This window comes from Scyliorhinus torazame, chromosome 22 (genome assembly GCF_047496885.1).
Source record: "Scyliorhinus torazame isolate Kashiwa2021f chromosome 22, sScyTor2.1, whole genome shotgun sequence".
Taxonomy (NCBI): Eukaryota; Metazoa; Chordata; class Chondrichthyes; order Carcharhiniformes; family Scyliorhinidae; genus Scyliorhinus; species Scyliorhinus torazame.
Window position 1 is genome coordinate 32,725,376 of NC_092728.1, and position 26,536 is coordinate 32,751,911.

Below are 26,536 nucleotides of genomic sequence, written 5' to 3' on the forward strand. Positions count from 1 at the left end.
TGAGCTCTACTTCTGCTTTTTTAGTTTCAGTTTGAGTAAGCTTGGGTGTGTCTGTGTTTTTCAGTGAGCTGAATCTAAAGTTAAAAGTGAGCTGCACTGCTGTTGATCTCTGCCATCTAAAAACTATCTATGGATCATTTGGTGACTTCAGAAGAAGTACAAATGTTTTCAGTCTTCAATGTAAACCCTGATGTGCTCCTGTTTGGAGGTTTGTTAAGTCTTTTGGATGTTAAAAGAACAGCATACAGATTACTTAGTGTTGTATTCTTTGGGGGGTGTATTTGATTTACGGATTGCTAAGATGTTCACTGTTTGTTTTAGAAAGGTTAACTTGAGTTCATAGAATAAACATTGTTTTGTTTTAAAACCACTGGTCCATTTTCTGCTGTACCATACCCGTAGAGTGTGCCGTGTGCTCCCCATACCACAATCTATTAAAAGTTGTGGGTCAGGTGACCTCCATGATACACTTTGGGGTTCTCTAAACCCTGACCTATAACATCGTAAAATCCTCCCATGCCCATCTGGAAGATCTGTTGCCAGTTATGGGCAAGCAGACCCGGTCCAGCGCCCTTCACTATTATTAACGGCAGCCACTGTCATGCCCACTATGGATAGATGTACCCTGTGTAGGTCGCTGGCCTCGCATCGGTGTTCCATGAACTCAACCGTTGATCTCCGGTCCTGTTTCTCTTGACAGTGTCTCCCAATTACCGAAACTGTGGCCACTGGGTCCACCTCCATCTCCAACGGGTGGCCATTCACCTGGACTGTAATCCTAATGTGGGAAACTTGTGACGCGGCAATGCAATTGCATATGTTCCTCGTCATCAGGTTGTTCCAAGTGGAGGGTCCGGGCACTGGCCTGTCATGTCCCTCAGGTAGAATGTTGGGTTTGCTGGCTGACCTGTGGTTTCCTAACCCTGCGATTCTGCCGGCCACAAAAAGCACATATGCTCCGAATCCAGTTTGAGTTCAAGTCCAGCGATCGCCACCTGGATCGAAAGCTTTGAGTCTGCCAAAGAGTGACATTTTCAAAAGGGTGCAAACCTTATTATTTCGTTGAAGAGAGGTGGCTGGGCGGCACGTGGAGCACTGGGACTACAGCGCTGAGGACCCGGGTTCGAATCCTGGCCCTGGGTCATTGTCTGTGTGGAGTTTGCACATTCTCCCCGTGTCTGCGCGGGTTACACCCCCACAACTCAAAGATACGCAGATTAGGTGGTTTGGCCACGCTAAATTGCCCCTTAATTGGAAAAAATATAATTGGGTACTTGAAATTTATTTCAAAAACAATTTCTTTAAAAGAGAGGTGGCTGTGCTCCAACTGGTTAGCAGCGTCGACTGTAGTTCTGCTTTATCCTCATCACCAATTTACCAGAGCCTGGGCCTCAGATAACAGATTATACCAGAGCCTGGGCCTCAGATAACAGATTAGGCTAGAGTCTGGGCCTCAGATAACAGATTAGGCTAGAGTCTGGGCCTCAGATAATGGATTAGGCCAGGTCTTGGGCCTCAGTTAACAGTTTAGGCCAGAGCATGGGCCTCAGATAGCCTATTAGGCCAGAGCCTGGGCCTCAACAAAGAGATTAGGCCAGAACCTGGGCCTCCACTGACAGATTAGGCTAGAGCCTGTACCTCAGATAACAGATTTAGGCCAGAGCCTGGGCTTTGCAACAATCCAGAGGTTGGCCTTGGAGCTGGTACAGCTCTCATGGAGTGTACATTAATAGTAGAGATCATACCTCTGAGCAGCAGGAAAAATGTAGTGTGACTGGAATCCGGTGAGATTCACACAGGCCCTGTCCTTTGTAGATAGAAGGAGCACGTCCATGCACTGAGATCGTTTCAACTAAACAAAAGCCTGGGGGACAGCCATTCAATGATTTCCCCCCCATCCCCCACAATGTTCCCCCAGCTCTGGGTTACCTGAACATTCTGCTCTTTCTGAGCCAGCGTTCGACTGCACGGCTTGTACCATCTCCTGCACTGACAGCTTCAGGTACTCGTCTCCATTACAGACCTGGCAACACAGGATCAACAGGTGGGGTTATTTAATTTTTTAATTTAATAATAATCTTTATTGTCACAAGTAGGCATGAACACTGCAATGAAGTTACTGTGAAAAGCCCCTAGTCGCCACATTCCGGCACCTGTTTGGGTCCACAGAGGGAGAATTCAGAATGTCCAAATTATGTAACAGCACCTCTTTCGGGACTTGTGGGAGGAAACCGAAGCACCCGGAGGAAACCCACGCAGGCACAGGGAGCAGGTGCAGACTCCACACAGACAGTGACCCAAGCTGGTAATTGAACCTGGGACCCTGGAGCTGTGATGCAACAGTGCTAACCACTGTGTTGCCGTCATTACCGGCCTCAAGTCCTGGCCATTGGTATCCTGAGGACCTGCATATAGTTAATCAGCCACTGAAACAAAGGGGCAAATGGCTATTGTTATGGGCCAGGGTTTAGAAAACTCATGGAGTTCACCTGGACCCAGAACTGTTTATAGATTTTGGTTATGAAGAGCACAAGGGCTTATTTTTCAGGTGTTATTTTAACAGAGGCCTTAAGCACTTTTAAACAAAACAAAGTTTAGTTTACGAATTCAGTTAACATTTTATAAGCATACACAGTAAGCATTTTTTATCAACACAAACATAAATTTCCCACGCAACTACAGTTCTTTCTATATATATATATATATTTATGACACTTAATAACTTCCCTTCCTGCTGTTTCAACTTGATAACAACATCCAATAAAACCAGGAAAACCCTTTTTGAATTCTTTACAGATTTTAACATACAGAGAGAAGCCTTCTTTTTCTGACACCAGCTTCCAACAGTGTAAACCGAAAGTAAAATTCAGAGCCAGCTTCCAGCTCAAAATGAAAGTAAAAGCCAGTGCCACAGCCCAGTTCCACCCACACAATGACACCACTGAAGCCATGTGAACATACAAACATTTCTTAAAGGGACACTCGCATGACACTATGAGCATAACATTAGTGATCCAAACTAGTGCGCCCGCATCAGCAACCACAAGAAATTAGCACCAGTATCAGCTACTTCCACCAATGGAATTGGGCAAGGCATGGGTGAGCCAAAGCCTGGAATAAGGTGATAACGTCACTGACAGGGGGAACTTTTATACCTTTGTCAGGGATGCTAGGAGATGGGGAGGACATTTAATTGGGCAGAAGGGTGGCGTGCGACCGCCTCCTGCCTTCTACTATGTCAAAGTTAAGTTCAGGGCAAGAAGGTCCGATTTCAATTGAGGCCCTTGAGTAGACCATGAATGACCACTTAAGGGATTGATCCTGCTGCCGCTCGTATGAATCAAACTATGGGCCTGTTGCCATGACAAGAAAAATTGCAGGCTGCTCATGGTGTCCCGTTGAGCTAGCGTTGGGAGGGGGGGGGGGGGGGAGAGCTGTGAGGAGAGTGCGGGAGAATGGGGAGGGAAGGGATGTGGGAAGGCCCTCGTTCAAAGGTGCCTCATCAAGAGAACTGGCATCAGGAAGGGTTGCTGAGAGCCACCGGCCCTGCACTTGCTGCCAACTCTCCGCTGTGATAGCCCTACCCACAATACCCCTTCGACCCTCATCTACCTACCTCTGTAAGTCGCTCCAGGGCCTCTGGTCGTTCTGGCAGCAGGCAATGTCGAGCTGAAAACGCTGCCTATCTGAAGACACTGCCTAGCTGATGTTACTGTCGAGCTGCTGTTACCGTCGAGCTGATGGCACTGTCTAGCTGATGACACTGTATAGCTGATGGCACTGTCTAGCTGATGGTACTGTCTAGCTGATGACACTGTATAGCTGATGGCACTGTCTAGCTGATGACACTGTATAGCTGATGGCACTGTCTAGCTGATGGCACTGTCTAGCTGATGTTACTGTCTAGCTGTGCCACTGTCTAGCTGATGTTACTGTCTAGTTCATGGCACTGTCAAGCTGATGGCACTGTCAAGCTGATGGCACTGTCTAGCTGATGGCACGGTCAAGCTGATGGCACTGTCTAGCTGATGGCACGGTCTAGCTGATGGCACTGTCTAGCTGATGGCACTGTCTAGCTGATGGCACTGTCTAGCTGTGACACTGTCTAGCTGATGGCACTGTCAAGCTGATGGCACTGTCAAGCTGATGGCACTGTCTAGCTGATGGCACTGTCTAGCTGATGGCACTGTCTTGCTGATGGCACTGTCTAGCTGATGGCACTGTCTAGCTGATGGCACTGTCTAGCTGATGGCACTGTCTAGCTGATGACACTGTCTAGCTGATGGCACTGTCTTGCTGATGGCACTGTCTAGCTGATGACACTGTCAAGCTGATGGCATTGTCTAGCTGATGGCACTGTCTAGTTGATGTTACTGTCTAGCTGATGACACTGTCTAGCTGATGTTACTGTCTAGTTAATGGCACTGTCTAGCTGATGTTACTGTCTAGTTAATGGCACTGTCTAGCTGATGACACAGTCTAGCTGATGTTACTGTCTAGATGATGACACTGTCTAGCTGATGTTACTGTTAATTAATGGCACTGTCTAGCTCATGACACGGTCTAGCTGATGTTATTGTCTAGCTGATGTTACTGTCTAGCTGTGACACTGTCTTGCTGATGTTACTGTCTAGTTAATGGCACTGTCAAGCTGATGGCACTGTCTAGTTGATGTTACTGTCTAGCTGATGGCACAGTCTAGCTGATGACACGGTCTAGCTGATGACACGGTCTAGCTGATGACACGGTCTCGCTGATGGCACTGTCTAGCTGATGTTACTGTCTAGCTGTGACACTGTCTAGCTGATGTTACTGTCTAGTTAATGGCACTGTCAAGCTGATGGCACTGTCTAGCTGATGGCACTGTCTAGCTGATGTTACTGTCTAGCTGTGACACTGTCTAGCTGATGTTACTGTCTAGTTGATGGCACTGTCAAGCTGATGGCACTGTCTTGCTGATGGCACTGTCAAGTTGATGTTACTGTCTAGCTGATGGCACTGTCTAGCTGATGGCACTGTCTAGCTGATGACACTGTATAGCTGATGGCACTGTCTTGCTGATGGCACTGTCTAGCTGATGGCACTGTCTAGCTGATGGCACTGTCTAGCTGATGGCACTGTCTAGTTGATGTTACTGTATAGCTGATGACACTGTCTAGCTGATGTTACTGTCTAGTTAATGGCACTGTCTAGCTGATGGCACTGTCTAGCTGATGGCACTGTCTAGCTGATGTCACTGTCTAGTTGATGTTACTGTCTAGCTGATGGCACTGTCTAGCTGATGGCACTGTCTAGCTGATGGCACGGTCTAGCTGATGGCACTGTCTTGCTGATGGCACTGTCTAGTTGATGGCACTGTCTAGTTGATGGCACTGTCTAGCGGATGTTACTGTCTAGCTGTGACACTGTCTAGCTGATGTTACTGTCTAGTTGCTGGCACTGTCAAGCTGATGGCACTGTCTTGCTGATGGCACTGTCTAGTTGATGTTACTGTCTAGCTGATGGCACTGTCTAGCTGATGGCACGGTCTAACTGATGGCACTGTCTAGCTGATGGCACTGTCTAGCTGATGGCACTATCTAACTGAAGGCACTGTCTAGCTGATGGCACTGTCTAGCTGATGGCACTGTCTAGTTGATGTTACTGTCTAGCTGATGACACTGTCTAGCTGATGTTACTGTCTAGTTAATGGCACTGTCAAGCTGATGGCACTGTCTAGCTGATGGCACTGTCTAGCTGATGGCACTGTCTAGCTGATGGCACTGTCTTGCTGATGGCACTGTCTAGCAGATGGCAAGTCTAGCTGAAGGCACTGTGTAGCTGATGGCACTGTCTAGCAGAAGGCACTGTCTAGCTGATGGCACTGTCTAGCTGATGGCATTGTCTAGCTGATGGCACTGTCTAGTTGATGTTACTGTCTAGCTGATGACACGGTCTAGCTGATGTTACTGTCTAGGTGATGACACTGTCTAGCTGATGTTACTGTCTAGTTGATGGCACTGTCAAGCTGATGGCACTGTCTTGCTGATGGCACTGTCAAGTTGATGTTACTGTCTAGCTGATGGCACTGTCTAGCTGATGGCACTGTCTAGCTGATGACACTGTATAGCTGATGGCACTGTCTTGCTGATGGCACTGTCTAGCTGATGGCACTGTCTAGCTGATGGCACTGTCTAGCTGATGGCACTGTCTAGTTGATGTTACTGTATAGCTGATGACACTGTCTAGCTGATGTTACTGTCTAGTTAATGGCACTGTCTAGCTGATGGCACTGTCTAGCTGATGGCACTGTCTAGCTGATGTCACTGTCTAGTTGATGTTACTGTCTAGCTGATGGCACTGTCTAGCTGATGGCACTGTCTAGCTGATGGCACGGTCTAGCTGATGGCACTGTCTTGCTGATGGCACTGTCTTACTGATGGCACTGTCTAGCTGATGGCACTGTCTAGCTGAAGGCACTGTCTAGCTGATGGCACTGTCTAGCTGATGGCACTGTCTAGTTGATGTTACTGTCTAGCTGATGACACTGTCTAGCTGATGTTACTGTCTAGTTAATGGCACTGTCTAGCTGATGACACGGTCTAGCTGATGTTACTGTCTAGCTGATAACACTGTCCAGCTGATGTTACTGTCTAGTTAATGGCACTGTCTAGCCGATGGCACGGTCTAGCTGATGTTATTGTCTAGCTGATGGCACGGTCTAGCTGATGTCACTGTCTAGCTGATGGCACGGTCTAGCTGATGGCACTGTCTAGCTGATGAACTGTCTAGCTGATGGCACTGTCTAGTTGATGGCACTGTCTAGTTGATGGCACTGTCTAGTTGATGGCTCTGTCTAGCTGATGGCAGTGTCTAGCTGATGGCATTGTCTAGTTGACGTGACTGTCTAGCTGATGACACTGCCTAGCTGATGTTACTGTCTAGTTATTGGCACTGTCTAGCTGATGACTCTGTCTAGCTGATGGCACTGTCTAGCTGATGGCACTGACTAGCTGATGGCACTGTCTAGTTGATGGCACTGTCTAGTTGATGGCACTATCTAGCGGATGTTACTGTCTAGCTGTGACACTGTCTAGCTGATGTTACTGTCTAGTTGATGGCACTGTCAAGCTGATGGCACTGCCTAGCTGATGTTACTGTCTAGTTGATGGCACTGTATAGCAGATGTCACTGTCTAGCTGATGGCACGGTCTAGCTGATGGCACTGTCTAGCTGATGGCACTGTCTAGCTGATGGCACTGTCTAGTTGATGGCACTGTCTAGTTGATGGCACTGTCTAGCGGATGTTACTGTCTAGCTGTGACACTGTCTAGCTGATGTTACTGTCTAGTTGCTGGCACTGTCAAGCTGATGGCACTGTCTTGCTGATGGCACTGTCTAGTTGATGTTACTGTCTAGCTGATGGCACTGTCTAGCTGATGGCACGGTCTAACTGATGGCACTGTCTAGCTGATGGCACTGTCTAGCTGATGGCACTATCTAACTGAAGGCACTGTCTAGCTGATGGCACTGTCTAGCTGATGGCACTGTCTAGTTGATGTTACTGTCTAGCTGATGACACTGTCTAGCTGATGTTACTGTCTAGTTAATGGCACTGTCAAGCTGATGGCACTGTCTAGCTGATGGCACTGTCTAGCTGATGGCACTGTCTAGCTGATGGCACTGTCTTGCTGATGGCACTGTCTAGCAGATGGCAAGTCTAGCTGAAGGCACTGTGTAGCTGATGGCACTGTCTAGCAGAAGGCACTGTCTAGCTGATGGCACTGTCTAGCTGATGGCATTGTCTAGCTGATGGCACTGTCTAGTTGATGTTACTGTCTAGCTGATGACACGGTCTAGCTGATGTTACTGTCTAGGTGATGACACTGTCTAGCTGATGTTACTGTCTAGTTAATGGCACTGTCTAGCTGATGACACGGTCTAGCTGATGTTACTGTCTAGTTGATGGCACTGTCAAGCTGATGGCACTGTCTTGCTGATGGCACTGTCTAGTTGATGTTACTGTCTAGCTGATGGCACGGTCTAGCTGATGGCACGGTCTAGCTGATGGCACTGTCTAGCTGATAGCACTGTCTTGCTGATGGCACTGTCTAGCTGATGGCACTGTCTAGCTGATGGCACTGTCTAACTGAAGGCACTGTCTAGCTGATGGCACTGTCTAGCTGATGGCACTGTCTAGTTGATGTTACTGTCTAGCTGATGACACTGTTTAGCTGATGTTACTGTCTAGTTAATGGCACTGTCAAGCTGATGGCACTGTCTAGCAGATGGCACTGTCAAGCTGAAGGCACTGTCTAGCTGATGGCACTGTCTTGCTGATGGCACTGTCTAGCTGATGGCACTGTCTAGCTGAAGGCACTGTCTAGCTGATGGCACTGTCTAGCTGATGGCATTGTCTAGCTGATGGCACTGTCTAGGTGATGTTGCTGTCTAGCTGATGACACTGTCTAGCTGATGTTACTGTCTAGTTAATGGCACTGTCTAGCTGATGACACAGTCTAGCTGATGTTACTGTCTAGCTGATGACACTGTCTAGCTGATGTTACTGTTAATTAATGGCACTGTCTAGCTCATGACACGGTCTAGCTGATGGCACTGTCTAGCTGATGTTACTGTCTAGCTGTGACACTGTCTAGCTGATGTTACTGTCTAGTTAATGGCACTGTCAAGCTGATGGCACTGTCTAGCTGATGGCACAGTCTAGCTGATGACACGGTCTAGCTGATGACACGGTCTAGCTGATGACACTGTCTAGCTGATGACACTGTCTAGCTGATGTTACTGTCTAGTTAATGGCACTGTCAAGCTGATGGCACTGTCTAGCTGATGGCACTGTCTAGCTGATGGCACGGTCTAGCTGATGGCACTGTCTTGCTGATGGCACTGTCTAGCTGATGGCACTGTCTAGCTGATGGTACTGTCTAGCTGATGGCACTGTCTAGCTGATGGCACTGTCTAGCTGATTGCACGGTCTAGCTGATGGCACTGTCTTGCTGATGGCACTGTCTTGCTGATGGCACTGTCTAGCTGATGGCACTGTCTAGCTGAAGGCACTGTCTAGCTGATGGCACTGTCTTGCTGATGGCACTGTCTAGCTGATGGCACTGTCTAGTTGATGTTACTGTCTAGCTGATGACACGGTCTAGCTGATGGCACTGTCTAGCTGATGACACTGTCTAGCTGATGTTACTGTATAGTTAATGGCACTGTCTAGCTGATGACACGGTCTAGCTGAAGGCACTGTCTAGCTGATGGCACTGTCTAGCTGATGGCATTGTCTAGCTGATGGCACTGTCTAGTTGATGTTACTGTCTAGCTGATGACACTGTCTAGCTGATGTTACTGTCTAGTTAATGGCACTGTCTAGCTGATGACACAGTCTAGCTGATGTTACTGTCTAGCTGATGACACTGTCTAGCTGATGTTACTGTTAATTAATGGCACTGTCTAGCTCATGACACGGTCTAGCTGATGGCACTGTCTAGCTGATGTTACTGTCTAGCTGTGACACTGTCTAGCTGATGTTACTGTCTAGTTAATGGCACTGTCAAGCTAATGGCACTGTCTAGCTGATGGCACAGTCTAGCTGATGACACGGTCTAGCTGATGACACGGTCTAGCTGATGACACTGTCTAGCTGATGGCACTGTTTAGCTGATGGCACTGTCTAGCTTATGTTACTGTCTAGCTGTGACACTGTCTAGCTGATGTTACTGTCTAGTTGATGGCACTGTCAAGCTGATGGCACTGTCTTGCTGATGGCACTGTCAAGTTGATGTTACTGTCTAGCTGATGGCACTGTCGCGCTGATGGCACTGTCTAGCTGATGGCACTGTATAGCTGATGGCACTGTCTAACTGAAGGCACTGTCTAGCTGATGCCACTGTCTAGCTGATGGCGCTGTCTGGTTGATGTTACTGTCTAGCTGATGGCACTGTCTTGCTGATGGCACTGTCTAGCTGATGGCACTGTCTAGCTGATGGCACTGTCTAACTGAAGGCACAGTCTAGCTGATGGCACTGTCTAGCTGATGGCACTGTCTAGTTGATGTTACTGTCTAGCTGATGACACTGTCTAGCTGATGTTACTGTCTAGTTAATGGCACTGTCAAGCTGATGGCACTGTCTAGCTGATGGCACTGTCTAGCTGATGGCACTGTCTAGCTGATGGCACTGTCTAGCTGATGTTACTGTCTAGTTAATGGCACTGTCTAGCTGATGTTACTGTCTAGTTAATGGCACTGTCTAGCTGATGACACAGTCTAGCTGATGTTACTGTCTAGATGATGACACTGTCTAGCTGATGTTACTGTTAATTAATGGCACTGTCTAGCTCATGACACGGTCTAGCTGATGTTATTGTCTAGCTGATGTTACTGTCTAGCTGTGACACTGTCTTGCTGATGTTACTGTCTAGTTAATGGCACTGTCAAGCTGATGGCACTGTCTAGTTGATGTTACTGTCTAGCTGATGGCACAGTCTAGCTGATGACACGGTCTAGCTGATGACACGGTCTAGCTGATGACACGGTCTCGCTGATGGCACTGTCTAGCTGATGTTACTGTCTAGCTGTGACACTGTCTAGCTGATGTTACTGTCTAGTTAATGGCACTGTCAAGCTGATGGCACTGTCTAGCTGATGGCACTGTCTAGCTGATGTTACTGTCTAGCTGTGACACTGTCTAGCTGATGTTACTGTCTAGTTGATGGCACTGTCAAGCTGATGGCACTGTCTAGCTGATGGCACTGTCTAGCTGATGTTACTGTCTAGCTGTGACACTGTCTTGCTGATGGCACTGTCAAGTTGATGTTACTGTCTAGCTGATGGCACTGTCTAGCTGATGGCACTGTCTAGCTGATGACACTGTATAGCTGATGGCACTGTCTTGCTGATGGCACTGTCTAGCTGATGGCACTGTCTAGCTGATGGCACTGTCTAGCTGATGGCACTGTCTAGTTGATGTTACTGTATAGCTGATGACACTGTCTAGCTGATGTTACTGTCTAGTTAATGGCACTGTCTAGCTGATGGCACTGTCTAGCTGATGGCACTGTCTAGCTGATGTCACTGTCTAGTTGATGTTACTGTCTAGCTGATGGCACTGTCTAGCTGATGGCACTGTCTAGCTGATGGCACGGTCTAGCTGATGGCACTGTCTTGCTGATGGCACTGTCTTATTGATGGCACTGTCTAGCTGATGGCACTGTCTAGCTGAAGGCACTGTCTAGCTGATGGCACTGTCTAGCTGATGGCACTGTCTAGTTGATGTTACTGTCTAGCTGATGACACTGTCTAGCTGATGTTACTGTCTAGTTAATGGCACTGTCTAGCTGATGACACGGTCTAGCTGATGTTACTGTCTAGCTGATAACACTGTCCAGCTGATGTTACTGTCTAGTTAATGGCACTGTCTAGCCGATGGCACGGTCTAGCTGATGTTATTGTCTAGCTGATGGCACGGTCTAGCTGATGTCACTGTCTAGCTGATGGCACGGTCTAGCTGATGGCACTGTCTAGCTGATGAACTGTCTAGCTGATGGCACTGTCTAGTTGATGGCACTGTCTAGTTGATGGCACTGTCTAGTTGATGGCTCTGTCTAGCTGATGGCAGTGTCTAGCTGATGGCATTGTCTAGTTGACGTGACTGTCTAGCTGATGACACTGCCTAGCTGATGTTACTGTCTAGTTATTGGCACTGTCTAGCTGATGACTCTGTCTAGCTGATGGCACTGTCTAGCTGATGGCACTGACTAGCTGATGGCACTGTCTAGTTGATGGCACTGTCTAGTTGATGGCACTATCTAGCGGATGTTACTGTCTAGCTGTGACACTGTCTAGCTGATGTTACTGTCTAGTTGATGGCACTGTCAAGCTGATGGCACTGCCTAGCTGATGTTACTGTCTAGTTGATGGCACTGTATAGCAGATGTCACTGTCTAGCTGATGGCACGGTCTAGCTGATGGCACTGTCTAGCTGATGGCACTGTCTAGCTGATGGCACTGTCTAGTTGATGGCACTGTCTAGTTGATGGCACTGTCTAGCGGATGTTACTGTCTAGCTGTGACACTGTCTAGCTGATGTTACTGTCTAGTTGCTGGCACTGTCAAGCTGATGGCACTGTCTTGCTGATGGCACTGTCTAGTTGATGTTACTGTCTAGCTGATGGCACTGTCTAGCTGATGGCACGGTCTAACTGATGGCACTGTCTAGCTGATGGCACTGTCTAGCTGATGGCACTATCTAACTGAAGGCACTGTCTAGCTGATGGCACTGTCTAGCTGATGGCACTGTCTAGTTGATGTTACTGTCTAGCTGATGACACTGTCTAGCTGATGTTACTGTCTAGTTAATGGCACTGTCAAGCTGATGGCACTGTCTAGCTGATGGCACTGTCTAGCTGATGGCACTGTCTAGCTGATGGCACTGTCTTGCTGATGGCACTGTCTAGCAGATGGCAAGTCTAGCTGAAGGCACTGTGTAGCTGATGGCACTGTCTAGCAGAAGGCACTGTCTAGCTGATGGCACTGTCTAGCTGATGGCATTGTCTAGCTGATGGCACTGTCTAGTTGATGTTACTGTCTAGCTGATGACACGGTCTAGCTGATGTTACTGTCTAGGTGATGACACTGTCTAGCTGATGTTACTGTCTAGTTAATGGCACTGTCTAGCTGATGACACGGTCTAGCTGATGTTACTGTCTAGTTGATGGCACTGTCAAGCTGATGGCACTGTCTTGCTGATGGCACTGTCTAGTTGATGTTACTGTCTAGCTGATGGCACAGTCTAGCTGATGGCACGGTCTAGCTGATGGCACGGTCTAGCTGATGGCACTGTCTAGCTGATAGCACTGTCTTGCTGATGGCACTGTCTAGCTGATGGCACTGTCTAGCTGATGGCACTGTCTAACTGAAGGCACTGTCTAGCTGATGGCACTGTCTAGCTGATGGCACTGTCTAGTTGATGTTACTGTCTAGCTGATGACACTGTTTAGCTGATGTTACTGTCTAGTTAATGGCACTGTCAAGCTGATGGCACTGTCTAGCAGATGGCACTGTCAAGCTGAAGGCACTGTCTAGCTGATGGCACTGTCTTGCTGATGGCACTGTCTAGCTGATGGCACTGTCTAGCTGAAGGCACTGTCTAGCTGATGGCACTGTCTAGCTGATGGCATTGTCTAGCTGATGGCACTGTCTAGTTGATGTTGCTGTCTAGCTGATGACACTGTCTAGCTGATGTTACTGTCTAGTTAATGGCACTGTCTAGCTGATGACACAGTCTAGCTGATGTTACTGTCTAGCTGATGACACTGTCTAGCTGATGTTACTGTTAATTAATGGCACTGTCTAGCTCATGACACGGTCTAGCTGATGGCACTGTCTAGCTGATGTTACTGTCTAGCTGTGACACTGTCTAGCTGATGTTACTGTCTAGTTAATGGCACTGTCAAGCTGATGGCACTGTCTAGCTGATGGCACAGTCTAGCTGATGACACGGTCTAGCTGATGACACGGTCTAGCTGATGACACTGTCTAGCTGATGACACTGTCTAGCTGATGTTACTGTCTAGTTAATGGCACTGTCAAGCTGATGGCACTGTCTAGCTGATGGCACTGTCTAGCTGATGGCACTGTCTAGCTGATGGCACGGTCTAGCTGATGGCACTGTCTTGCTGATGGCACTGTCTAGCTGATGGCACTGTCTAGCTGATGGTACTGTCTAGCTGATGGCACTGTCTAGCTGATGGCACTGTCTAGCTGATTGCACGGTCTAGCTGATGGCACTGTCTTGCTGATGGCACTGTCTTGCTGATGGCACTGTCTAGCTGAAGGCACTGTCTAGCTGATGGCACTGTCTTGCTGATGGCACTGTCTAGCTGATGGCACTGTCTAGTTGATGTTACTGTCTAGCTGATGGCACTGTCTTGCTGATGGCACTGTCTAGCTGATGGCACTGTCTAGTTGATGTTACTGTCTAGCTGATGACACGGTCTAGCTGATGGCACTGTCTAGCTGATGGCACTGTCTAGCTGATGGCATTGTCTAGCTGATGGCACTGTCTAGTTGATGTTACTGTCTAGCTGATGACACTGTCTAGCTGATGTTACTGTCTAGTTAATGGCACTGTCTAGCTGATGACACAGTCTAGCTGATGTTACTGTCTAGCTGATGACACTGTCTAGCTGATGTTACTGTTAATTAATGGCACTGTCTAGCTCATGACACGGTCTAGCTGATGGCACTGTCTAGCTGATGTTACTGTCTAGCTGTGACACTGTCTAGCTGATGTTACTGTCTAGTTAATGGCACTGTCAAGCTAATGGCACTGTCTAGCTGATGGCACAGTCTAGCTGATGACACGGTCTAGCTGATGACACGGTCTAGCTGATGACACTGTCTAGCTGATGACACGGTCTAGCTGATGACACTGTCTAGCTGATGGCACTGTTTAGCTGATGGCACTGTCTAGCTGATGTTACTGTCTAGCTGTGACACTGTCTAGCTGATGTTACTGTCTAGTTGATGGCACTGTCAAGCTGATGGCACTGTCTTGCTGATGGCACTGTCAAGTTGATGTTACTGTCTAGCTGATGGCACTGTCGCGCTGATGGCACTGTCTAGCTGATGGCACTGTATAGCTGATGGCACTGTCTAACTGAAGGCACTGTCTAGCTGATGCCACTGTCTAGCTGATGGCACTGTCTGGTTGATGTTACTGTCTAGCTGATGGCACTGTCTTGCTGATGGCACTGTCTAGCTGATGGCACTGTCTAGCTGATGGCACTGTCTAACTGAAGGCACAGTCTAGCTGATGGCACTGTCTAGCTGATGGCACTGTCTAGTTGATGTTACTGTCTAGCTGATGACACTGTCTAGCTGATGTTACTGTCTAGTTAATGGCACTGTCTAGCTGATGGCACTGTCTAGCTGATGGCACTGTCTAGCTGATGGCACTGTCTAGTTGATGTTACTGTCTAGCTGATGGCACTGCCTAGCTGATGGCACTGTCTAGCTGATGGCACTGTCTAGCTGATGGCACGGTCTAGCTGATGGCACTGTCTAGCTGATGGCACTGTCTAGCTGATGGCACTGTCTAGCTGATGGCACTGTCTAGCTGATGGCACGGTCTAGCTGATGGCACTGTCTTGCTGATGGCACTGTCTTGCTGATGGCACTGTCTTGCTGATGGCACTGTCTAGCTGATGGCACTGTCTAGCTGAAGGCACTGTCTAGCTGATGGCACTGTCTAGCTGATGGCACTGTCTAGCTGATGGCACTGTCTAGTTGATGTTACTGTCTAGCTGATGACACGGTCTAGCTGATGGCACTGTCTAGCTGATGACACTGTCTAGCTGATGTTACTGCCCAGTTAATGGACTGTCTAGCTGATGACACGGTCTAGCTGATGTTACTGTCTAGCTGATGACACTGTCTAGCTGATGGCACTGTCTAGTTGATGTTACTGTGTAGTTAGTGGCACTGTCTAGCTGATGACACGGTCTAGCTGATGTTACTGTCTAGCTGATGGCACGGTCTAGCTGAAGGCACTGTCTAGCTGATGGCACTGTCTTGCTGATGGCACTGTCTAGCTGATGGCACTGTCTAGCTGAAGGCACTGTCTAGCTGAAGGCACTGTCTAGCTGATGGCACTGTCTTGCTGATGGCACTGTCTAGCTGATGGCACTGTCTAGTTGATGTTACTGTCTAGCTGATGACACGGTCTAGCTGATGGCACTGTCTAGCTGATGACACCGTCTAGCTGATGTTACTGTCTAGTTAATGGCACTGTCTAGCTGATGACACCCTCTAGCTGATGTTACTGTCTAGCTGATGACACTGTCTAGCTGATGGCACTGTCTAGTTGATGTTACTGTGTAGTTAATGGCACTGTCTAGCTGATGACACGGTCTAGCTGATGTTACTGTCTAGCTGATGGCACGGTCTAGCTGAAGGCACTGTCTAGCTGATGGCACTGTCCAGCTGATGGCATTGTCTAGCTGATGGCACTGTCTAGTTGATGTTACTGTCTAGTTAATGGCACTGTCTAGCTGATGACACGGTCTAGCTGATGTTACTGTCTAGCTGATGGCACGGTCTAGCTGATGGCACTGTCAAGGTGATGGCACGGTCTAGCTGATGACAGTGTCTAACTGATGGCACTGTCTAGCTGATGGCACTGTCTAGCTGATGGCACTGTCTAGTTGATGGCACTGTATAGCAGATGTCACTGTCTAGGTGATGGCAGTGTCGAGCTGATGACACTGTCTAGTTGACGTTACTGTCTAGCTGATGACACTGCCTAGCTGATGTTACTGTCTAGCTGATGGTACTGTCTAGCTGATGGTACTGTCTAGCTGATGGCACTGTCTAGCTGATGGCACTGTCTAGTTGACGTTACTGTCTAGCTGATGACACTGCCTAGCTGATGTTACTGTCTAGTTAATGGCACTGTCTAGCTGATGTCACTGTCTGGCTGATGGCACGGTCTAGCTGATGACACGGTCTAGCTGATGGCACTGTCTAGCTGATGGCACTGTCTAGCCGATGGCACTGTCTAGTTGATGGCACTGTCTAGCGGATGTTACTGTCTAGCTGTGACACTGTCTAGCTGATGTTACTGTCTAGTTGATGGCACTGTCAAGCTGATGGCACTATCTTGCTGATGGCACTGTCTTGCTGATGGCACTGTCTAGCTGATGGCACTGTCTAGCTGATGACACTGTCTTGCTGATGGTACTGTCTAGCTGATGGCACTGTCTAGCTGATGGCACTGTCTAGCTGATCACACTGTCTAGCTGAGGGCACTGTCTTGCTGATGGCACTGTCTAGCTGATGGCACTGTCTAGCTGATGGCACTGTCTAACTGAAGGCACTGTCTAGCTGATGGCACTGTTTAGTTGATGTTACTGTCTAGCTGATGACACAGTCTAGCTGATGTTACTGTCTAGTTAATGGCAATGTCAAGCTGATGGCACTGTCGAGCTGATGGCACTGTCTAGCTGATGGCACGGTCTAGCTGATGGCACAGTCTAGCTGATGGCACAGTCTAGCTGATGGCACTGTCTAGCTGAAGGCACTGTCTAGCTGAAGGCACTGTATAGCAGATGGCACTGTCTTGCTGATGGCTCTGTCTAGCTGAAGGCACTGTCTAGCTGATGGCACTGTCTAACTGATGGCACTGTCAAGTTGATGTTACTGTCTAGCTGATGGCACTGTCGCGCTGATGGCACTGTCTAGCTGATGGCACTGTAGAGCTGATGGCACTGTCTAGCAGATGGCACTGTCTAGCTGAAGGCACTGTCTAGCTGATGGCACTGTCTTGCTGATGGCACTGTCTAGCTGATGGCACTGTCTAGCTGAAGGCACTGTCTAGCTGGTGGCACTGTCTAGCTGATGGCATTGTCTAGCTGATGGCACTGTCTAGTTGATGTTACTGTCTAGCTGATGACACTGTCTAGCTGATGTTACTGTCTAGTTAATGGCACTGTCTAGCTGATGACACAGTCTAGCTGATGTTACTGTCTAGCTGATGACACTGTCTAGCTGATGTTACTGTTAGTTAATGGCACTGTCTAGCTCATGACACGGTCTAGCTGATGGAACTGTCTAGCTGATGTTACTGTCTAGCTGTGACACTGTCTAGCTGATGTTACTGTCTAGTTAATGGCACTGTCAAGCTGATGGCACTGTCCAACTGATGGCACGGTCTAGCTGATGACACGGTCTAGCTGATGACACGGTCTAGCTGATGACACTGTCTAGCTGATGGCACTGTTTAGCTGATGGCACTGTCGAGCTGATGTTACTGTCTAGCTGTGACACTGTCTAGCTGATGTTACTGTCTAGTTGATGGCACTGTCAAGCTGATGGCACTGTCTTGCTGATGGCACTGTCAAGTTGATGTTACTGTCTAGCTGATGGCACTGTCGCGCTGATGGCACTGTCTAGCTGATGGCACTGTAGAGCTGATGGCACTGTCTAACTGAAGGCACTGTCTAGCTGATGCCACTGTCTAGCTGATGGCACTGTCTGGTTGATGTTACTGTCTAGCTGATGGCACTGTCTTGCTGATGGCACTGTCTAGCTGATGGCACTGTCTAGCTGATGGCACTGTCTAGCTGATGGCACTGTCTAACTGAAGGCACTGTCTAACTGATGGCACTGTCTAGCTGATGGCACTGTCTAGTTGATGTTACTGTCTAGCTGATGACACTGTCTAGCTGATGACACTGTCTAGCTGATGTTACTGTCTAGTTAATGGCACTGTCAAGCTGATGGCACTGTCTAGCTGATGGCACTGTCTAGCTGATGGCACTGTCTAGCAGATGGCACGGTCTAGCTGATGGCACTGTCTTGCTGATGGCACTGTCTAGCTGATGGCACTGTCTAGCTGATGGTACTGTCTAGCTGATGGCACTGTCTAGCTGATGGCACTGTCTAGCTGATTGCACGGTCTAGCTGATGGCACTGTCTTGCTGATGGCACTGTCTTGCTGATGGCACTGTCTAGCTGATGGCACTGTCTAGCTGAAGGCACTGTCTAGCTGATGGCACTGTCTTGCTGATGGCACTGTCTAGCTGATGGCACTGTCTAGTTGATGTTACTGTCTAGTTGATGTTACTGTCTAGCTGATGACACTGTCTAGCTGATGTTACTGTCTAGTTAATGGCACTGTCTAGCTGATGACACAGTCTAGCTGATGTTACTGTCTAGCTGATGACACTGTCTAGCTGATGTTACTGTTAATTAATGGCACTGTCTAGCTCATGACACGGTCTAGCTGATGGCACTGTCTAGCTGATGTTACTGTCTAGCTGTGACACTGTCTAGCTGATGTTACTGTCTAGTTAATGGCACTGTCAAGCTGATGGCACTGTCTAGCTGATGGCACAGTCTAGCTGATGACACGGTCTAGCTGATGACACGGTCTAGCTGATGACACTGTCTAGCTGATGGCACTGTTTAGCTGATGGCACTGTCTAGCTTTTGTTACTGTCTAGCTGTGACACTGTCTAGCTGATGTTACTGTCTAGTTGATGGCACTGTCAAGCTGATGGCACTGTCTTGCTGATGGCACTGTCAAGTTGATGTTACTGTCTAGCTGATGGCACTGTCGCGCTGATGGCACTGTCTAGCTGATGGCACTGTATAGCTGATGGCACTGTCTAACTGAAGGCACTGTCTAGCTGATGCCACTGTCTTGCTGATGGCACTGTCTAGCTGATGGCACTGTCTAGCTGATGGCACTGTCTAGCTGATGGCACTGTCTAACTGAAGGCACAGTCTAGCTGATGGCACTGTCTAGCTGATGGCACTGTCTAGCTGATGGCACTGTCTAGTTGATGTTACTGTCTAGCTGATGACACTGTCTAGCTGATGTTACTGTCTAGTTAATGGCACTGTCAAGCTGATGGCACTGTCTAGCTGATGGCACTGTCTAGCTGATGGCACTGTCTAGCTGATGGCACTGTCTAGTTGATGTTACTGTCTAGCTGATGGCACTGCCTAGCTGATGGCACGGTCTAGCTGATGGCACTGTCTAGCTGATGGCACTGTCTAGCTGATGGCACGGTCTAGCTGATGGCACTGTCTTGCTGATGGCACTGTCTAGCTGATGGCACTGTCTAGCTGATGGCACTGTCTAGCTGATGGCACGGTCTAGCTGATGGCACTGTCTTGCTGATGGCACTGTCTTGCTGATGGCACTGTCTAGCTGATGGCACTGTCTAGCTGAAGGCACTGTCTAGCTGATGGCACTGTCTTGCTGATGGCACTGTCTAGCTGATGGCACTGTCTAGTTGATGTTACTGTCTAGCTGATGGCACTGCCTAGCTGATGGCACTGTCTAGCTGATGGCACTGTCTAGCTGATGGCACGGTCTAGCTGATGGCACTGTCTTGCTGATGGCACTGTCTAGCTGATGGCACTGTCTAGCTGATGGCACTGTCTAGCTGATGGCACTGTCTAGCTGATGGCACGGTCTAGCTGATGGCACTGTCTTGCTGATGGCACTGTCTTGCTGATGGCACTGTCTTGCTGATGGCACTGTCTAGCTGATGGCACTGTCTAGCTGAAGGCACTGTCTAGCTGATGGCACTGTCTAGCTGATGGCACTGTCTAGCTGATGGCACTGTCTAGTTGATGTTACTGTCTAGCTGATGACACGGTCTAGCTGATGGCACTGTCTAGCTGATGACACTGTCTAGCTGATGTTACTGCCCAGTTAATGGACTGTCTAGCTGATGACACGGTCTAGCTGATGTTACTGTCTAGCTGATGACACTGTCTAGCTGATGGCACTGTCTAGTTGATGTAACTGTGTAGTTAGTGGCACTGTCTAGCTGATGACACGGTCTAGCTGATGTTACTGTCTAGCTGATGGCACGGTCTAGCTGAAGGCACTGTCTAGCTGATGGCACTGTCTTGCTGATGGCACTGTCTAGCTGATGGCACTGTCTAGCTGAAGGCACTGTCTAGCTGAAGGCACTGTCTAGCTGATGGCACTGTCTTGCTGATGGCACTGTCTAGCTGATGGCACTGTCTAGTTGATGTTACTGTCTAGCTGATGACACGGTCTAGCTGATGGCACTGTCTAGCTGATGACACCGTCTAGCTGATGTTACTGTCTAGTTAATGGCACTGTCTAGCTGATGACACCCTCTAGCTGATGTTACTGTCTAGCTGATGACACTGTCTAGCTGATGGCACTGTCTAGTTGATGTTACTGTGTAGTTAATGGCACTGTCTAGCTGATGACACGGTCTAGCTGATGTTACTGTCTAGCTGATGGCACGGTCTAGCTGAAGGCACTGTCTAGCTGATGGCACTGTCCAGCTGATGGCATTGTCTAGCTGATGGCACTGTCTAGTTGATGTTACTGTCTAGTTAATGGCACTGTCTAGCTGATGACACGGTCTAGCTGATGTTACTGTCTAGCTGATGGCACGGTCTAGCTGATGGCACTGTCAAGGTGATGGCACGGTCTAGCTGATGACAGTGTCTAACTGATGGCACTGTCTAGCTGATGGCACTGTCTAGCTGATGGCACTGTCTAGTTGATGGCACTGTATAGCAGATGTCACTGTCTAGCTGATGGCAGTGTCGAGCTGATGACACTGTCTAGTTGACGTTACTGTCTAGCTGATGACACTGCCTAGCTGATGTTACTGTCTAGCTGATGGTACTGTCTAGCTGATGGTACTGTCTAGCTGATGGCACTGTCTAGCTGATGGCACTGTCTAGTTGACGTTACTGTCTAGCTGATGACACTGCCTAGCTGATGTTACTGTCTAGTTAATGGCACTGTCTAGCTGATGTCACTGTCTGGCTGATGGCACGGTCTAGCTGATGACACGGTCTAGCTGATGGCACTGTCTAGCTGATGGCACTGTCTAGCCGATGGCACTGTCTAGTTGATGGCACTGTCTAGCGGATGTTACTGTCTAGCTGTGACACTGTCTAGCTGATGTTACTGTCTAGTTGATGGCACTGTCAAGCTGATGGCACTATCTTGCTGATGGCACTGTCTTGCTGATGGCACTGTCTAGCTGATGGCACTGTCTAGCTGATGACACTGTCTTGCTGATGGTACTGTCTAGCTGATGGCACTGTCTAGCTGATGGCACTGTCTAGCTGATGACACTGTCTAGCTGAGGGCACTGTCTTGCTGATGGCACTGTCTAGCTGATGGCACTGTCTAGCTGATGGCACTGTCTAACTGAAGGCACTGTCTAGCTGATGGCACTGTTTAGTTGATGTTACTGTCTAGCTGATGACACAGTCTAGCTGATGTTACTGTCTAGTTAATGGCAATGTCAAGCTGATGGCACTGTCGAGCTGATGGCACTGTCTAGCTGATGGCACTGTCTAGCTGATGGCACGGTCTAGCTGATGGCACAGTCTAGCTGATGGCACAGTCTAGCTGATGGCACTGTCTAGCTGAAGGCACTGTCTAGCTGAAGGCACTGTCTAGCAGATGGCACTGTCTTGCTGATGGCTCTGTCTAGCTGAAGGCACTGTCTAGCTGATGGCACTGTCTAACTGATGGCACTGTCAAGTTGATGTTACTGTCTAGCTGATGGCACTGTCGCGCTGATGGCACTGTCTAGCTGATGGCACTGTAGAGCTGATGGCACTGTCTAGCAGATGGCACTGTCTAGCTGAAGGCACTGTCTAGCTGATGGCACTGTCTTGCTGATGGCACTGTCTAGCTGATGGCACTGTCTAGCTGAAGGCACTGTCTAGCTGGTGGCACTGTCTAGCTGATGGCATTGTCTAGCTGATGGCACTGTCTAGTTGATGTTACTGTCTAGCTGATGACACTGTCTAGCTGATGTTACTGTCTAGTTAATGGCACTGTCTAGCTGATGACACAGTCTAGCTGATGTTACTGTCTAGCTGATGACACTGTCTAGCTGATGTTACTGTTAATTAATGGCACTGTCTAGCTCATGACACGGTCTAGCTGATGGAACTGTCTAGCTGATGTTACTGTCTAGCTGTGACACTGTCTAGCTGATGTTACTGTCTAGTTAATGGCACTGTCAAGCTGATGGCACTGTCCAACTGATGGCACGGTCTAGCTGATGACACGGTCTAGCTGATGACACGGTCTAGCTGATGACACTGTCTAGCTGATGGCACTGTTTAGCTGATGGCACTGTCGAGCTGATGTTACTGTCTAGCTGTGACACTGTCTAGCTGATGTTACTGTCTAGTTGATGGCACTGTCAAGCTGATGGCACTGTCTTGCTGATGGCACTGTCAAGTTGATGTTACTGTCTAGCTGATGGCACTGTCGCGCTGATGGCACTGTCTAGCTGATGGCACTGTAGAGCTGATGGCACTGTCTAACTGAAGGCACTGTCTAGCTGATGCCACTGTCTAGCTGATGGCACTGTCTGGTTGATGTTACTGTCTAGCTGATGGCACTGTCTTGCTGATGGCACTGTCTAGCTGATGGCACTGTCTAGCTGATGGCACTGTCTAGCTGATGGCACTGTCTAACTGAAGGCACTGTCTAACTGATGGCACTGTCTAGCTGATGGCACTGTCTAGTTGATGTTACTGTCTAGCTGATGACACTGTCTAGCTGATGACACTGTCTAGCTGATGTTACTGTCTAGTTAATGGCACTGTCAAGCTGATGGCACTGTCTAGCTGATGGCACTGTCTAGCTGATGGCACTGTCTAGCAGATGGCACGGTCTAGCTGATGGCACTGTCTTGCTGATGGCACTGTCTAGCTGATGGCACTGTCTAGCTGATGGTACTGTCTAGCTGATGGCACTGTCTAGCTGATGGCACTGTCTAGCTGATTGCACGGTCTAGCTGATGGCACTGTCTTGCTGATGGCACTGTCTTGCTGATGGCACTGTCTAGCTGATGGCACTGTCTAGCTGAAGGCACTGTCTAGCTGATGGCACTGTCTTGCTGATGGCACTGTCTAGCTGATGGCACTGTCTAGTTGATGTTACTGTCTAGTTGATGTTACTGTCTAGCTGATGACACTGTCTAGCTGATGTTACTGTCTAGTTAATGGCACTGTCTAGCTGATGACACAGTCTAGCTGATGTTACTGTCTAGCTGATGACACTGTCTAGCTGATGTTACTGTTAATTAATGGCACTGTCTAGCTCATGACACGGTCTAGCTGATGGCACTGTCTAGCTGATGTTACTGTCTAGCTGTGACACTGTCTAGCTGATGTTACTGTCTAGTTAATGGCACTGTCAAGCTGATGGCACTGTCTAGCTGATGGCACAGTCTAGCTGATGACACGGTCTAGCTGATGACACGGTCTAGCTGATGACACTGTCTAGCTGATGGCACTGTTTAGCTGATGGCACTGTCTAGCTTTTGTTACTGTCTAGCTGTGACACTGTCTAGCTGATGTTACTGTCTAGTTGATGGCACTGTCAAGCTGATGGCACTGTCTTGCTGATGGCACTGTCAAGTTGATGTTACTGTCTAGCTGATGGCACTGTCGCGCTGATGGCACTGTCTAGCTGATGGCACTGTATAGCTGATGGCACTGTCTAACTGAAGGCACTGTCTAGCTGATGCCACTGTCTAGCTGATGGCACTGTCTGGTTGATGTTACTGTCTAGCTGATGGCACTGTCTTGCTGATGGCACTGTCTAGCTGATGGCACTGTCTAGCTGATGGCACTGTCTAGCTGATGGCACTGTCTAACTGAAGGCACAGTCTAGCTGATGGCACTGTCTAGCTGATGGCACTGTCTAGCTGATGGCACTGTCTAGTTGATGTTACTGTCTAGCTGATGACACTGTCTAGCTGATGTTACTGTCTAGTTAATGGCACTGTCAAGCTGATGGCACTGTCTAGCTGATGGCACTGTCTAGCTGATGGCACTGTCTAGCTGATGGCACTGTCTAGTTGATGTTACTGTCTAGCTGATGGCACTGTCTAGCTGATGGCACTGTCTAGCTGATGGCACGGTCTAGCTGATGGCACTGTCTTGCTGATGGCACTGTCTAGCTGATGGCACTGTCTAGCTGATGGCACTGTCTAGCTGATGGCACGGTCTAGCTGATGGCACTGTCTTGCTGATGGCACTGTCTTGCTGATGGCACTGTCTAGCTGATGGCACTGTCTAGCTGAAGGCACTGTCTAGCTGATGGCACTGTCTTGCTGATGGCACTGTCTAGCTGATGGCACTGTCTAGTTGATGTTACTGTCTAGCTGATGACACGGTCTAGCTGATGGCACTGTCTAGCTGATGACACTGTCTAGCTGATGTTACTGTCTAGTTAATGGCACTGTCTAGCTGATGACACGGTCTAGCTGATGTTACTGTCTAGCTGATGACACTGTCTAGCTGATGGCACTGTCTAGTTGATGTTACTGTGTAGTTAGTGGCACTGTCTAGCTGATGACACGGTCTAGCTGATGTTACTGTCTAGCTGATGGCACGGTCTAGCTGAAGGCACTGTCTAGCTGATGGCACTGTCTTGCTGATGGCACTGTCTAGCTGATGGCACTGTCTAGCTGAAGGCACTGTCTAGCTGAAGGCACTGTCTAGCTGAAGGCACTGTCTAGCTGATGGCACTGTCTTGCTGATGGCACTGTCTAGCTGATGGCACTGTCTAGTTGATGTTACTGTCTAGCTGATGACACGGTCTAGCTGATGGCACTGTCTAGCTGATGACACCGTCTAGCTGATGTTACTGTCTAGTTAATGGCACTGTCTAGCTGATGACACCCTCTAGCTGATGTTACTGTCTAGCTGATGACACTGTCTAGCTGATGGCACTGTCTAGTTGATGTTACTGTGTAGTTAATGGCACTGTCTAGCTGATGACAAGGTCTAGCTGATGTTACTGTCTAGCTGATGGCACGGTCTAGCTGAAGGCACTGTCTAGCTGATGGCACTGTCTAGCTGATGGCATTGTCTAGCTGATGGCACTGTCTAGTTGATGTTACTGTCTAGTTAATGGCACTGTCTAGCTGATGACACGGTCTAGCTGATGTTACTGTCTAGCTGATGGCACGGTCTAGCTGATGGCACTGTCAAGGTGACGGCACGGTCTAGCTGATGACAGTGTCTAACTGATGGCACTGTCTAGCTGATGGCACTGTCTAGCTGATGGCACTGTCTAGTTGATGGCAATGTATAGCAGATGTCACTGTCTAGCTGATGGCAGTGTCGAGCTGATGACACTGTCTAGTTGACGTTACTGTCTAGCTGATGACACTGCCTAGCTGATGTTCCTGTCTAGCTGATGGTACTGTCTAGCTGATGGTACTGTCTAGCTGATGGCACTGTCTAGCTGATGGCACTGTCTAGTTGACGTTACTGTCTAGCTGATGACACTGCCTAGCTGATGTTACTGTCTAGTTAATGGCACTGTCTAGCTGATGTCACTGTCTGGCTGATGGCACGGTCTAGCTGATGACACGGTCTAGCTGATGGCACTGTCTAGCTGATGGCACTGTCTAGCCGATGGCACTGTCTAGTTGATGGCACTGTCTAGCGGATGTTACTGTCTAGCTGTGACACTGTCTAGCTGATGTTACTGTCTAGTTGATGGCACTGTCAAGCTGATGGCACTATCTTGCTGATGGCACTGTCTTGCTGATGGCACTGTCTAGCTGATGGCACTGTCTAGCTGATGGCACTGTCTTGCTGATGGTACTGTCTAGCTGATGGCACTGTCTAGCTGATGGCACTGTCTAGCTGATGACACGGTCTAGCTGATGGAACTGTCTAGCTGATGTTACTGTCTAGCTGTGACACTGTCTAGCTGATGTTACTGTCTAGTTAATGGCACTGTCAAGCTGATGGCACTGTCCAACTGATGGCACGGTCTAGCTGATGACACGGTCTAGCTGATGACACGGTCTAGCTGATGACACTGTCTAGCTGATGGCACTGTTTAGCTGATGGCACTGTCGAGCTGATGTTACTGTCTAGCTGTGACACTGTCTAGCTGATGTTACTGTCTAGTTGATGGCACTGTCAAGCTGATGGCACTGTCTTGCTGATGGCACTGTCAAGTTGATGTTACTGTCTAGC

General features: G+C 48.7%; 1 protein-coding gene across 7 annotated transcripts in view; it reads right to left on the reverse strand.

Annotated features, from left to right (window-relative positions):
• exd3 (exonuclease 3'-5' domain containing 3) overlaps nucleotides 1-26,536 on the reverse strand; it is a 1,321,659-nt gene that overhangs the window by 41,719 nt on the left and 1,253,404 nt on the right. For all 7 annotated transcript variants that reach the window (XM_072488031.1, XM_072488030.1, XM_072488028.1 and 4 more), the window contains one exon: nucleotides 1,930-2,023. In XM_072488031.1, coding sequence (XP_072344132.1) covers nucleotides 1,930-2,023 — 94 coding nt within the window. The remainder of the gene's footprint in view (nucleotides 1-1,929; nucleotides 2,024-26,536) is intronic.